At 54.3% G+C, this 12,495-nt stretch overlaps 1 protein-coding gene across 1 annotated transcript; it reads right to left on the reverse strand.

The window, feature by feature from the left end:
- Positions 1-2,431: 2,431 nt before the first annotated feature.
- On the reverse strand, positions 2,432-10,834 carry APLN (apelin). The gene is made up of 3 exons (XM_030305908.1): positions 10,768-10,834; positions 5,137-5,308; positions 2,432-4,452 (listed from the first exon to the last, which is right to left on the reverse strand). The coding sequence occupies exons 1-2, from the start codon at positions 10,832-10,834 to the stop codon at positions 5,142-5,144; spliced, it is 234 nt and encodes a 77-aa protein (XP_030161768.1). The 3' UTR covers positions 2,432-4,452; positions 5,137-5,141.
- Between the last annotated feature and the right edge of the window lie 1,661 nt (positions 10,835-12,495).

Genomic DNA, 12,495 nt, shown 5'->3' on the forward strand with positions numbered 1-12,495 from the left:
AGAAAGAAACTTTGGATTGAGAAATTTCAGTTGAATAACCTTTAGGCCTGAAAAATAAAATGATATAAGCACTTCAGAATGGCTGCTTGCGCCAGGCCCGGTAGTTCTCTCCGCAGTGGAGAAGCCCAGCCCAAGCTGCAGCTTGTGGGAGAGTCTGAAATGTTAGGCTTCAGAAAACTGTGGCTCATTTTACTGCACAACTAGGGTCCTCAAAAGCCATGGGTGGTCTGGGTCTGTCTGCCTCCCTAATCTCTGTCATTGCAGAAGCTGCCTAATTTCCAGGTGGATTTGTTGTTTTTCAAGTTCTCTGTCCCCCACCCCCACCCTTCAACCTCTCAGTCTAGGACTTCTGATCCAGAAACAGTTAAGTGAACCCCTTTTTCTTTTTTCCTCTGTATTTTCTAAAAACTCTGATTCTATTGTGATTATTTGGTCAAGATATCATCAAAGAGGGCAACACATAGGTCTTGTCTTCTTTTGGTTTGATGTCTAATTATCCTCCCAGAAAGCTATCAGCTCACCTTCCCCTCATTCTCTGCCTCTAGGATGCCAGACTTGCAGTCACCCACTAGCATCCAGTTGACTACATATGCCCAGAGGACCCAGGTGCTTACTCCCCTTCCTGACCCCACCTCCACTGCCCACCATCCTCCTGCCAACTTAACCGAATGCAATTGGGCCTCTGGAGCCAGTGTTAGAAGGACAGTCTCCATTAGCCTTTCTCAGCTCCCTCCAGCCCACACCATGCCATCTATTTCTATTGCACTTACCGAGAATGCCAAACACACTTTGTACTTAAGTCTTCCCTCTAATTAGGGGCACTTACTTCTATAGTCCCATAGGAAGAATTTGCATTTTAGAATCCAAAGTCCAGATTCTAGATTCACTTATTGGCTTCACCTCTCTGAGCCCATTTTTTCATTTCTCATTTGTAAAACGGGGATTGTGGACTATGTCACCCAGTTGTTAAGATGGTAAAATGAGTTATTTTTAAAAAGAGCTCTGGGGGCCCCTGGGTGGCGCAGTCGGTTAAGCGTCCGACTTCAGCCAGGTCACGATCTCGCGGTCCGGGAGTTCGAGCCCCGCGTCAGGCTCTGGGCTGATGGCTCGGAGCCTGGAGCCTGTTTCCGATTCTGTGTCTCCCTCTCTCTCTGCCCCTCCCCCGTTCATGCTCTGTCTCTCGCTGTCCCAAAAATAAATAAACGTTGAAAAAAAAATTTTTAAAAGAGCTCTGAAAGCTGTTAAAGGGCTATACACTTATGGGTCACTATTAAGTTATCCTGCCCTGCCACCACCCCCTTCTCCTTGGCTTCTTGTAAAATTAGAGCTTTGGGGGTGATTAGGGAGCCAACAGACCAATCAGCATAAAGCCAGCCCACCTAAAACCTCTTTGCCTAAAACCAGTTACTCTGATGACCAGTTTGCCTAAAAGTCAAAGTAGTAATTTTGAAAGAAGGCATTTTGTACCAATTTTCCTAAGAGGCACTTCCAACATAATGTCGTTATTTTAAAAGCACTATGTCACAATCTGCAGCATTTTGTCAATGACGAGATTGTTTTGCATGCTTGTGTGTGGCTTTTTTCTGTCTCCTACTGAGCAGTTTTATGGCTTTTTAGCAAGTTTGTCTGCAGACCTTTTTTTAAAATTATGTATTTCTAGCACTTGACAGATTTATCAAATCTGCAGAAAAGCCCATAAGATTTATCAAATGGACCTTTTTTTATCACTCCTGTCTCCTTTTCACTGGGTTTTACTCTGTATTGTGTATGCCTGTGTGAACCTAATGAGTTGATTAACCAAATTAGCATGTACCCGTGCCCCTTTCTGTTCTGCAAGGCATTGGCATTTTGACAACAAGCGTGAAGAAGTGAGACAGATGGGGCAGAACTGTATTGAACTCCTTGCAGTTTATTTTTCAGGCGTTCTCATTCATCAAGCAGCTCTATTTTGTGAAACGTAAAATGATACATACAAAGTCATTACCAAATGTACTTATTGCAGGAAACATAACAATTTTCAAGAAAGGTAAACTGGCTAAAAAGTCCCGAAAGTGTTCAAAAGTAGATAAAATTAGAAGACACCCACCAAGGATATAAGACACATTTTAGCAGAAATCCCACCTTTAACCAGAATGTCCTTAAATAAACTGCTTTTTAAAAATCTTTAAATGACACTGAAGAAAAAAAGAAAAGGACATCCAAACAGACGCCAAAACATTTAAAAGTGGACTAAGTGTTATGTGAACCAGTCATTAAGCATAGAGAGTCCTTTTGTGAATTTGTGGCAAATTGGTTCAAGGCCATTTGACCTGGAATCGATTAGGGATGCAGGCACTTACCTCCATGCAAGTGTGATATGTGGGCATGGGGACAACCATGGACCTCAGGGGACAGGAATGCCCCTCCTGAATATGACCTCCAAGAGTAAGGGTGAATTGTCAGCTTTTTAACTCTTTATTATAAAGACATATTTACACAGAACAATCTTTACAAACACAGTGAACATAATTATGGGAAGGGGACAATTTCTTAATGAAAAGGGCCTTAATATCTTTGTATAAATTAGTATAAGAATCATACACAACCAGTTTAAATAAGACGGTCCCCCAGCCCCCCACTGCCCTCTTCCACCCTGTGTCTCTGGACCTTCCCCAGCTTTCCCCCTTTCCCCATGGGGCTGGGCAGCTGATGAGGCAGGAGACACAGAGAGGGGGAAGGGAAAGAAGGCCCAATCCCTGGTGGGGGCATCAGTGGCAGAAGAGGCTTTCTGGACACTGGCCAGCCCCCACTCCCAGCCTGAGGGGTGTAGGGGGAAGCAGGTGCCCAGACTGGCTCCTCAGGGTGGGCCTTGAAGCAGCAGCAGCAGTAGCATTAGCAGCAGCGGAGGTAAGGGGGAGAGGCAGTTAGGCAATATTGGGATTACTGTGGGACTCGGGGGGCCCTGACTCCCCCTGTCCCCACACATACATAGGTGGCCATCAGGCTCTTGTCTCCCCTGGGAGGCCTCTGAGAAGGAAGCCTACTCGGACCTATACTTCCTCCCATCTTTCCTTCCTTCCTTCCTTCTCTCCTTCCTTCCCTCCCTTCCTTCTTCTCCCCCTTGCCCCTCCCCTAAGGAAAGGCCCCTGGGAAAGAAGGTCCAGTCAACATGAAGGGAAGGCTACTGAGTCCAATTCCTGAAGGCTACCTTCTGGCTTCTGAAAACCAGTGTTGGGGTTGGAACAGTAGCCTCAATACCTGAGCTGCCCCTATAAGAATACCTGGGGTCTGGAAGTGCTGCAGGAATGGGGGCAGCTGGCAAGTTATGGAACTTTCCAGCCCCAGTTGGGAAATGGACTGGCAGGGGCAGGCCAGGGAGGCGGGAGCAGCTCATTCCCCACACCACCACGGGGCAGTTCATAGCTGGCTTGCTTCTCCCTTCCCTGCCACCCCCAGCCCCAACCTTGGGAAAGGCACTTAATGTGTTCTGAAAAGATATCATTAAGAGGGAAGAGGACATCATCAAATGGGGGCGGGAGACCTGGGTCCTCATTCTGGCTCTGCAGTGACCCTGAATAGGTCACTATCCCTCTCCAGGTCCATTTTTGCAGGAGTTTGCATAAGAAGGCGGAGCTAAGTGATCAAATAGGTTCCTTTTGGCGCTGGTATTGCGATTCTTGGCAAAAAACACTCTTGCTTGGCTTTTGCTCCTGGGAGGGTACAGAGCCATCTCCTGAGTGAGAGCTTAAACTAGCTGGCAAGGGAGGGAAGGAGTTGGGGGTGGGGTGGGGGGCAGTGTTAGGAGACACAGAAAGGTGAGAGAGGTAACAAAGTACTTCATGGCCCCTCTCCTTTGCCTCTTCCTTAAGCCAAACATGGGATGAAGGAAAGGCCATAGCAGCTATCCCTCCTCTTCTCCAATGCCTCCCATCTCCCCTTCACCAGAGAACCAACCCCCATTCCAATGCCCCTCCCCAGGCACCTGTCTGCATCCTGATGCCCCAGCCCCTCTAACCAGAGGCTCCTTGCCTGGTGAAGGGTCCACCTGACTGGAAAGCCTGGGATCTGCTGAGGCCCACTGAAGAAGGGAGTGTTTCCCCCCAGCCCGCAGAGCACGCCCGAGGAAGAATGGGCTGGGTGATGCTTGGGCTGTTAGATGGGAGGAGGTGGGGACTAGAGGAAGGGGGGTGGGGTAGGAGAAGGCTGGCCTTCCAGTGCTGGGTCTCCAAAATCAGTCTAGGGAAGAGCCAGGAAGAGGGGCTGAATGGATCCATTGGAGAGAAAGGGAATCATCCCAACTAGGGGCAGGATCACGCCATTTGCGGAAGCCGGTGGGTGAGAAGAGCCGGGACCATCAGCAGCGAGGACAGGTGCAAGATGAGAGGCGAATGGATGTGAGGGCTCCAGAGAAGCAGACCAATCTATGGACTGGTGAGAGTTGCAGGGGGTGGGTACTCAGGGACCCGTTCAGTCCTAAAGAGACAAAAATGACCAGAGAGAAGTCACTGACATGTCCTAGGTCAAAAGAACAATCTGGGAAAGGAAAGGAGACAGGCTTCACTCCCCTCTCCCCACAACCCTGAGCCTAAAGCCCCAGGTCTCTGAGTTGGTGCCACCTTGTCCAGGCTACAGGGGTGACACCGCAGGCCAGGTCTCAGGGACAGTCTTAGGCTTTGCTTGCTCTGCTATTGCCTTGGATTTTTCTCTTTCCCAAGGCTCTGGGCAACTCTCTTCCTGTTCTCTGCCTACTGCCCCTAAGGCTCTCTGCTTCCCTCCCCCTGTCTAGTGAACATCCACCCTGCACACCTATAAGCATACCCTGGGGCACCCCTCTCCAGCTCATCAAGGCTCCCCAGGACTTCTAGAACTCTCCAACTGGGCCAGCCTGCCCAAACCCAGGCAGCAGGGTGGAGGGGAGCTGGCACCCTATTCCTAGAGAGTCGGGAGATTGGCCTGAGGTGTAAGCCCTCTCTGGGCCTTGGTCTCCATGTCTGTAAAAGGAAGGTCTAAGATGGGTGTTCTGTAAGCCCCTGTATTATGTGTGGGGCTGGAACTTCTTGGGACAGGTGTCTGCCAGTGATAAGCAGCAGGGCCACCAGGCTTCCAGGCTGTCCCTCCCTGCTCCTTCCACTGCCCACTGACCAGAGGCTCAAGTACCTGCTTCAGAAAGGCATGGGGCCCTTGTGGGAGAGGCGCGGCCGCTGGCGGCGGAATTTCCTCCGACCTCCCTGCCATGGCCCTGGTCCGTTCCTCGACCCTCTGGGCTGCACCAGATGGCGGACATTGCTTTCCTCCAGCCCATTCCCATCAGAAGGCTGCAGCAGGGGCCCTGCAGGAAGAAGAAAGCCTGTTAGCCAGGAAGGCTGATGCAAATGGACAGGGGGCCATGGGCTCATGGTAGAGGGCAATCTCTTCATGAGATAGTACTCATTAAAGCTTTTCTTTGTTTTTATCTTCTATCTTGGTGAACAATTTGCAATTTTTACACTGCCCTGGCTACTACTCACATCTTGCGATTTATGGAGCTCACTTTATGTCCTTTGGCAGCTCTCTCATGTTTCTGGCAGGCGCAAACATATTCTTCATTTAAAACATCATTGTGGGGTACAGTTTGGGGCATATGTCTATACTTGGTTAGGGCACAGCAAGCAATAACCCCCCCTCCATTGTACCCTTGCAATTGATACACTTAAAACATTTCAAACATACATTTCAATGACATGACTCCCCCCAGCACCATGTACCCATCACCCAGATTCCACAGTTCTCCAGATGGAGTCACATATGCTTTAGTTATCCCCTTTCTTTGTGAAGCATTCCATAGCAAATCCAGAACATCATGTCACTGTGCTCCTACATCCTTCAATATGCAGGTGACCCACTTTTGAGTACTCAAGATCTCACACCTCACCCCTGGGCATCTCATCAGTGTTTAGGCATCTCACTTGCTCCTTGTGATCTCCCTGTGGGTATGGCTGGGTGGGGGGTTGTCTCTGGCTCTGTGTGCCTTAAGCTGGGTTCCATTCAGTTTATGACCAGATTTAGAGACCAAAATATCTTATATGAATGAATGAGTGAACCACTGAGTGAATGGTCACTTGAAGCAGCAAGTGTGTGCATCAGGAGGGGTGTGGTCTGCTGCAGCTGGCCCCCCCACCAGATGCCCCATCTCCTTTCATCCCCAGATCACACCCCTACCCTGTGTCTGATGTAAACCCCTTCCACTTAAATCCCAGTTGGCTTCTCTTCTGCTCTCTAGGGCTCTGCTCTATATCTGTCCACATCTGGCTTAGAGTAGAAGCCTCCTGATGTCAGGCCAAGCCCTGATGATAGAATCCAAGTGGTGCTGGGTGTCATTAGGCACAGTGAGGGAGAAGGCACGTGGGCCGGCTCTCACGAAGGCTGCAGCACACCCAGGGAAGGCAAGCTTGCACTCCAGAAACAAGCCTGACCTCTGGAAGCAGGCAGAACAGGGAGATGAGAAAGTGCTGGGCAGAAGGCAGACTTGCGGGGAACTTGTGCAATGGCCAGTCCAGGGCTGGCCTGCAGAAATACAGCCTCTGAGGTCAGTGATCACTAATCCCAGTCTCTCTCCTCCCACACCACCGGGTTCGCCCTCAGCTATGTCCCTGCCCCTCAAGCCCCACTTCCATCCATCCAGGAATCCCCACAACTAGCTCACAGTTTCCATAGAACCACCCTTTGGCTGCTAGCCCCCCAGTCATACCCCTGGCGGCTCTTCCTTTCCCTCCTCCTGCCTCCAGCATCCCCATGCTCTAGTTCCTCTGTTGCCTCCTTGGCTCTCATGATTCCTCCTCCCTTTGCACACAATTTCCAGGCATTTATCCTCCTCTTGGGCCAAAAGCAGGCGAGGTTTGTCCTTTGGGCCCTCTCCACCCAGGCTCCTGGGGCCAACCTCAGCTGCTTCAGCTTCTGCCCTGTGTTTTGGGGTCCCCTCAAGGTTCTTCCTGACCACTGAGGTGGGTAAGAATGAAGCTGATAAGGAGTCAGTACCAGAGAAACACTCAGGACAGGAAGGACTGTGGTGAGGGTGTGGCCAGGCACAGGGAAGGACCTGAGGGGTCTTGATAATGTGAGGCCTTGGTTCCTGAGTCCATGTCCTGGACTACTGGGGCTGGGGTGGGGGTGGGGGGACGATGGCACAAGTTACAGCCCCAGGGGTATAGCGGGCATGGAGAAGAGAGGCAAGGTGCCTAGATGGGGAGGGTGTCATCTCCAAGTATTCAGCACCCAGGACTATGCGTGTTGGGGGCAGTAAGGAAGGGGGGATTAGGGGTGAAAGGCCCTAAGTGGGGGGAGGTCAAGAACCAGGATGGGGAACAGGGATGCTGGCTCAGACTCTGGCCAGGGAGACATCTAGACTCCAAGCCTGCAGAGAAGAACTACTTTGAGCCAGACCCCAGAGAGCAGCCACCCAGAAGCCCCTGGCACATTGCATCCCATCAGGTGGGGGGGGCTCACTGTCTTCTTTGTAGCAGGAAGTCTGCAGCTCCTCCCACACCCTGATCCCATCACCCACCTGTTTCCTACTTTTGATTCTGAGTCTGGCTCACCCTAAGATAAGCTGACACCTGAAACCCGGGCTTTATCCTGTCCAAACGGACATTTGAAGGCTGCTGATTTTCATCACTGCAGAGGTCCTGCCTGTACAAAAGAATTCCCCTTTAGAAATGGCGGCCATCCTCAGTGCACTTAAATATTTTCTTCCAACTCATTTGCTACTTAAGGGGAAGCTGGGGCAACCCCCCAAAGAATCTGAAGCCTAGAGGAACTGGAGCCATTGCTCTCTGAAGCACCATCAGAACAGGGCTCCAGCATCTCTGCACTGAGAACTGCGGTCAGGGGTGAACAGGATTTGATTTTCATGTAACCTGAACTCTAACCCTGCCAGTGCACAAAGAAGTGCATGTGACTTTTCAGGAACATGCCAGCCTCACCAGGAATGAGGCACCTGTTTTTCCTCTTGCCGTCCAGCCTATCTTATGATTGCTTTAAAAGTCCACACGAGTGCTCTGCTGGCGACCCACTGGGTGTGTCCTCTCCACTGCTCTGTGGTACCACAGGTACCTCCCTGATGAGGCACCCTTCCTTTGTCTGCCCAGCCCTCCACCCCAGTGCCCTGAGCTATCTTCCTGGGCCAGTTTTGCTGCCCTTGGACGCATCACACTCTGGCAGCTTGGCCCTTCACTTCACTTGCATTAGCCCTTCGCCGGAGAGGCCTGACTCAGGTTACAAGAGTGCTTGGCACTTAGGGACTGGGGATGGGGTGCAGATGCCCCTTCTCTGAGAGTAGGCTATCCTCACTCACACTATCGTGGTGACTGCAGGCTTTGAGTTAGGGCTCAGGAGGAAGAGGGGGAGGAGGGGGAGGGGAGAAGGAGAAAGAGAGGTGCTCAAAGACCAAGGGACACTTGGCCCTGGCCCGGGAGTTCTCAGACTCAGAAGACAAGGTGTATCCCAGGTCAGGAGGCACTGAAGGAGTCTGTGTGTGTCTGGTGAGGGGAGGGCAGGAGGACATTCCAAGTCAGTACAGAGTATATTGTGGAGAAAGCAAGGTTTTCAGGCCTGGGACTTTGACTGGAGACTTTGGCTGGGGAGAGCATGCAAGTCTGGGCCAACGGCAAGGTGGTTTTGGGTCCCTGTTTCTGATCCAGGATAGGAAGCAGGAGGAGCCAGGCCATAGGTACCCAGACCCTTGGCTGGTGGCCACCTGCCCGGAAGTGCCCCTCCTTGGCTCCAGGAGATGTCATGGAATGGAAAAGGCACTGAGAACCTTAGAAGTGTCCAGTGCTAGGCTTAAGCAAAATGTGAGGGTACTAAATTTACCCAAACAAGGGCATGAAGACAGATGGCCTAATGAAGAAGGGTGAATTAAAGCAAGAGGTGACAGGGTCTGGGCCAAAACACAATGTTACTTCCCCCTTGAAACTAGCTGTCCTGTTCCCTTTACCGGCTGGATCCTGAAAGGGTTCTAGTGGTAGTCGGTTGCCCAAGGGTCTCCCCATAGTCTCTTGGGGGAGCACCAAGTATGTAGATCAGAAAGCCCCAGATTTCTCTGGGACACCCTCTCTGCACCCACTCTTTCTTCCCTGAAGGCACCACCTTGGACTATTTGCCAGCAGTGGTGTCATGCGGGTGTCTTGTCTTGCCAACTGCGTTGGATAGCAGGCTCCTGGAGGGCAGGTCCATGTGGTGTCCCTCATTCATACCTTTTGCTCTCTGTTTGCCTGCCTGACAGGGATTTCTGAAGAAAAGCCCGGCTCCTTCTTACCAAGGAAGAGGCTGACCCAGCACTTGGGTCCTGGAGAAGAAGACACTGGACAGCTAGCTGAAGACAGGGGGTGACAGAGCCAACCATTGCACCTTTCTGAGAAGCCAGGCAATGCTCCCAGGGCCAGGGCAGTGCCAAAAGGCAAGAGCAGAGAAAGGAGGCAGCCTACAAAGGGAGAGAGGTAGAGCCCTGCCAGGCCCCTCAGAGGCTCCTGGGCTGCAGGCCATCCTCCTGCTCTGGAGGGTCTGGAACTAAGTAGGGCCCCATGCCCTTCCTCTAGCAAACCTGCTGTCCTGCCCTCTCCTTCCCTCTGCTCCCACCTTTCTGTGACTCCAGCCCTGGCACTGGCATTAGTCCACCTGGTCTTGGCCTTCCCCTTCTGTGGTGCCAGGCAGGCATCAGTGACAGCCAGATCACAGGACTGTGGCAGCTGGAGGTGGGAGCTGACCACCCCAGGAGACACTGACGCACAGGGGACAAGCAGCCTGGGCCGGGGCTGCCAGGGCATCTGGGGAAACCAGGTTTGGGGAGGGCAAGGGAGCACCAGCGCCAAGTATGCCAGGTGAGGGGCAGTGTGTGGTGCGGGTGGGGGAGAAAGGACTCCCCGCATGGAGGTGTCAGGTCAGGTCCACGTTTCCTGTTTGGGTGCCTGGAGACACGGGGACTGAGGTGAAGCCTGCCTGGGGCCGAGTAAAGGCCAGGGCCAGGATATCAAAGGAGTCCCCGGGGTGTCGAGGAGTCTGCGAGGAGGGCCTCTCGTGCGGCAGCAGGAGAACAGACCAGACAGGACCTTGGGGAAAGGGAAGAGAAGAGCTGCCTGGCCTGGCCCTGCCTGGCCGGCCCCGGGGAAGCCTGCCTCCGCTCCCATGCAGGCTGGAAGGAGCAGCAGCTGGGCTCCACGCCGCCGCCCCCGCCGCGCGCTCCTGCCTATGCAACAAGTGTCACGTCTGCATCTTGGCACATCATCCCCAGTGGCCCGCGCCCCAGGACCGGCGGTTGGCCCCTAACCTCCGGGGGCCGGAAAACCTTCCACTCGGGAGGCCAGCCCACCAGGCTCAGTCAGGTCGGTTCCCTCCACTGATCCCCGGGGAGCAAGACGGACGCCCCCCCCCCCGCCCTACATACACCCTCCACCACGTGGGGTGCAGGCCGCGGGACCCGGGGCGCACGCCAGCGGCCCTGAGCTCTTCGGACTTCGAGGGGCCGCCGGGAGGGGCAAGGCCCCGGGCGGGTGATGCCCCCGAACCAGCCAGGCACCCCCCCTCCCCCGCGGAGGAAGCGGTCGGCCCGGCCGGCCGACGGGTCCCTGGCCCAAGCGCCCTGTCAGTCAGCCGGTGGCCCGGCGCGGCCGGCGCGTGGCTGCTCCCGCTGGGCTCGCGCCCGGTCCCGGGAGGAGGAGAGCGCGCGAGCTGGGGGGCGGAGGGGAGGGAGCGCGTCGGCTGCGGTCCCGGAGCGCGGCGAGGGGCTCGCGGGCGAGCGGCAGGGCACGCACTCACCTCCACACGCCGCGGTCAGGGAGAGCCAGAGCAGCAGGAGCGCCTGCACGCACCGCCGCAGATTCATGCTGCTCCTCTGCCGCCGCGCGGCAGCTGGGGTCCAGGGGGCGGGGAGGCCGGGGAGACCGGGCGGGAGGCGAGGCGAAGCGAGGCGCGAGCCGCGGATCGTGCGTGCGTGCGTGCGGGCGCTGAGCTCGCCTGGCTGCCGGGCTGCGCCGCGGGCTGGCCGGCTGCCGCGCTCGCTCGCCGCCGCCTCTCCGGCAGCTTCCCTCTCCCGCCGCCGGACAGCGCCGCCACACTGGCCTCAGCGGGCGGCTTCGGGGACGGCGGCGAGCTCTTTCCAAAAGGCTGGCTGCTCGGCCGCGGCTCCGACTGCCCGTGGCCCAGGCTGCCAGCGAGAACGCTCCCCGCTCACTCCAGGGGCTGCATTTTGTAGCTTGTGGCTTGGCCGCGAGCCCACTTGGTCATGTGGTCATCTGGAGGGCTGGAGGGCTGGAGGGGGGGCAGGAAGAGAGAGAGAGAGAGAGAGCGCGCAAGCCTCCCGCACCGCCCCCCTCCCAGCGCACACTGTGCGGCCCCAGCCAGGGCGCGAGAGGGAACCTCGAGGTGGCCCCACAACAAAGGCGGCACCGCTGCTCCGACAACCCACAACCGCTCCTGGACAATGCCCGCCTGGCCGGGGGCCAGAGGATTTTGGAGACCTGAAGGATTTCAAACACAGGAAGCATTTGGGGCGGTGGAGGGGCACACTTAACCCTTTCTCACCTCGCTTCCTTAACGGCTGTCCAGGAACCAGGGCGCTCCAGGGAGGACCCCCCTGCCTAGGTTGTCCCCACTTACCCCCTCCACCTCTGACCGGCTCCTTCCTGCTGCCACTCCCCAGCCAAGACACCTCCCCTCCTATACACACACACTGGCCCTCCTTTCTCCTCTGCGTCTTCAGCTGGGTTTGTATTGGGGGTGACTGTCTAGGCTTGTGCCCAAGACTGACAGCAGCTCCTATGGTGTCCCCTCTCTTGTTTCCCATCATCATGAGAGGGGACAGTTTACCCAACTCTGAACAGTCTAGCCTGGATTCATTTTGCACGTACTTGCGATTCCCCTTTGTAAGTGGGTCCTGAAGTTATTTGCCTTCCCAAACTAGTCTGTCAGCTCATACAGGCTAGGAGCTCCGAAGGGAAAGGACTGCCTCTTTCACGGGGCTGGGAAGCCCCTAAGATAGGACCTTGTCTTCTCATTCTTCTGCATCTCTCCAAGGTCCCTAGTATCAGACTCTGCACATAGGTGGCACTCGACACATGGTAAAGACTGAATAGAAAGGTGTTTCCACATTTCAGCCAGACAGTTTCTTGAAGTGCAGGTGCAGATTTACACACAAAAAATACATTGGACAGTGTGCGTGCCATAAAAGATGTGAGAGACCACGGCCTATTTAAAATATTTTTGAAATGTTAAAACAATCCAGTATATACACTATTTCTTGTCTGTCTGCCCCCACTCATACTGTCAACTCCACAAGAAGGGGATCTCTGCTTTGTGCACAGCTGTATCCCAGATCTAGAACACTGACTGGGACCCGGTTGGGGCTCAGTACCTAATTTTGAATATATAAATGAAGTTTTCAAAAACATCCATATTGCGTCAATCAAGGCAGTGGGAAGGGACTAAAAGAGGGTTCCTGTTAATAGTCTATGACCCTATTAGCCACAGTCCAGTAGGAAAAAGGCA

Source organism: Lynx canadensis, chromosome X (assembly GCF_007474595.2).
Source record: "Lynx canadensis isolate LIC74 chromosome X, mLynCan4.pri.v2, whole genome shotgun sequence".
Lineage (NCBI taxonomy): Eukaryota > Metazoa > Chordata > Mammalia > Carnivora > Felidae > Lynx > Lynx canadensis.

Excerpts from the sequence above, each read along its gene's own strand:
- APLN (XM_030305908.1), bottom strand. The coding sequence starts at position 10,834 with ATGAATCTGCGGCGGTGCGTGCAGGCGCTCCTGCTGCTCTGGCTCTCC. Across the intron at positions 5,309-10,767 it reads CCTGACCGCGGCGTGTGGAG|GGCCCCTGCTGCAGCCTTCT; the intron begins GTGAGTGCGTGC and ends TTCTTCCTGCAG.